Here is a 1,674-nt window from a genome sequence, read left to right as displayed (position 1 = left end):
TCCTCGGGGTGCAGGCGCCCGCCCCGGTAACGCTGCCGCGCTTGTGCCCCCGCCAGCAGGGAGCCAGGTGTGCCGCCCGCCGCTGCTGCACGGCTCGCTGCCCTGGCTGGACGGCAGCAAGGCCCTGGGCAGCCACCACGGCGCGTCGCCCTGGAACCTGAGCCCCTTCTCCAAGACGTCCATCCACCACGGCTCGCCGGGGCCGCTGTCCGTCTACCCGCCCGCCTCGTCGGCCGCGCTCTCGGCCGGCCACTCCAGCCCGCACCTCTTCACCTTCCCGCCCACGCCGCCCAAGGACGTGTCGCCCGACCCGGCCATCTCCACGCCCGGCTCCACGGGCTCGGCGCGGCCGGACGAGAAGGACTGCGTCAAGTACCAGGTGGCGCTGCCCGACGGCATGAAGCTGGAGTCGTCGCACTCGCGGGGCAGCATGGCCTCGCTGGGGGGCGCCCCGGCCGCGCACCACCCCATCTCCTCCTACCCGCCCTACGTGCCCGAGTACGGCTCCGGACTCTTCCCGCCCAGCAGCCTGCTCGGGGGGTCGCCCACCGGCTTCGGCTGCAAGGCCCGGCCCAAGGCGCGCTCCAGCACAGGTAGGGCTCGCCCCGCGCCGCCGGGGCAGGGGCGGCCTGTGTGGAAGAGGAAGAGCGGCCTGTGTGTGCGTGTGCGTGTGCGTGTGCGTGAGAGAGAGGGAGGGAGACACGGTGTGCAGAAGAGATCTCTCTCTGTATGAGAAAGTGCAGCTATGGGGCTACAAAGGGTGCAAGAGCCCCTGTGTGTGTGAGGGAGAGAGGGTGTACAGAAAAGATCTGCGTGAGTGTGTGCGTGCGCGAGAGAGGGGGTGTAGAAGAGGTGTGCGTGTGTGGAAGAGATTGTGTGTGCGTGTGTGTGTGAGGGAGAGAGTGGGAGAGGGTGTATGGCCTGGAAGAGACCTTTTTCTATGTGACAGACTGCGTGCTCTGGAAGAGGGGTGTGTGTGTGTGTGTGTGTGTGTGTGTGTGTGTGTGTGTGAGAGAGAGAGAGACAGAGAGAGGGAGGGTGTATGATCTGAATGTCTGTGAGAGAGAGGGCTGTGTGTGCAAGGGGCCTGATGTGTAATTGTGGGTATGTAAGAGACGGTGTGACCCGAGTGTGTGGGGGAGGTGTGTGTAAGGGGTCTGATGTGTGTAAGAGAGCTGTGTGTGTATGTGTGTGCGAGGGTATAAGGTGAGGGTGTGTATCAGAGGTGTGTGTATAAGGGGTGTGATGTATAAGTGCGTGTGTAAGAGGCCTGTGGGGGGGAGGGGTGTGATGTGTGTAAGAAACCGTGTCTATAAGTGTGTGTGTGTGTGTATGTGAGGGAGGGAGACAGAGGGTGTACGATCTGAGTGTGTATGTGTGAGAGGTGTGTGTGTAAGGGCTGTGATGTGTGCAAGAGAGGGCGTCTGGACAAGACCTGCACGTCGGTGAGAGGATGCATGATCTGAGCGTGCACGGGTGTGTGTGTGTGTGGAAGGGCCGTAACGGATGCAAGAGACAGCGTCTGGAAGCCCTCCGTGTGCCAGAGGGGGTGTGATCCGAGTACGTGTGTGTGAGGTGCGTGTCACGAGTGTGTGCGGTGTGCCGAGGCGTGTGGAGGAGCCGGCGCGTGGGGAGGGGAGGGGAGGGGAGGGCGGGGTGTGCGGGCCGGGCCTG

General features: G+C 63.7%; 1 protein-coding gene across 5 annotated transcripts in view; it reads left to right on the top strand.

Moving 5' to 3' along the window:
* Positions 1-1,674, top strand: part of GATA3 (GATA binding protein 3) — a 41,806-nt gene that overhangs the window by 2,404 nt on the left and 37,728 nt on the right. For 3 of the 5 annotated variants that reach the window (XM_019509593.1, XM_019509591.1, XM_019509595.1), the window contains exon 2: positions 57-593. In XM_019509593.1, the coding sequence (XP_019365138.1) occupies positions 57-593 (537 nt within the window). The remainder of the gene's footprint in view (positions 1-56; positions 594-1,674) is intronic. The other 2 variants (XM_019509594.1, XM_019509592.1) reach the window with 1 other exon arrangement.

The sequence above is a fragment of the Gavialis gangeticus genome, unplaced genomic scaffold (assembly GCF_001723915.1).
Source record: "Gavialis gangeticus isolate Ggan-Ray unplaced genomic scaffold, GavGan_comp1, whole genome shotgun sequence".
Taxonomy (NCBI): domain Eukaryota; kingdom Metazoa; phylum Chordata; order Crocodylia; family Gavialidae; genus Gavialis; species Gavialis gangeticus.
Note: the sequence above shows the minus strand (reverse complement) of the source record. Positions and strands in the feature narration are given on the sequence as shown.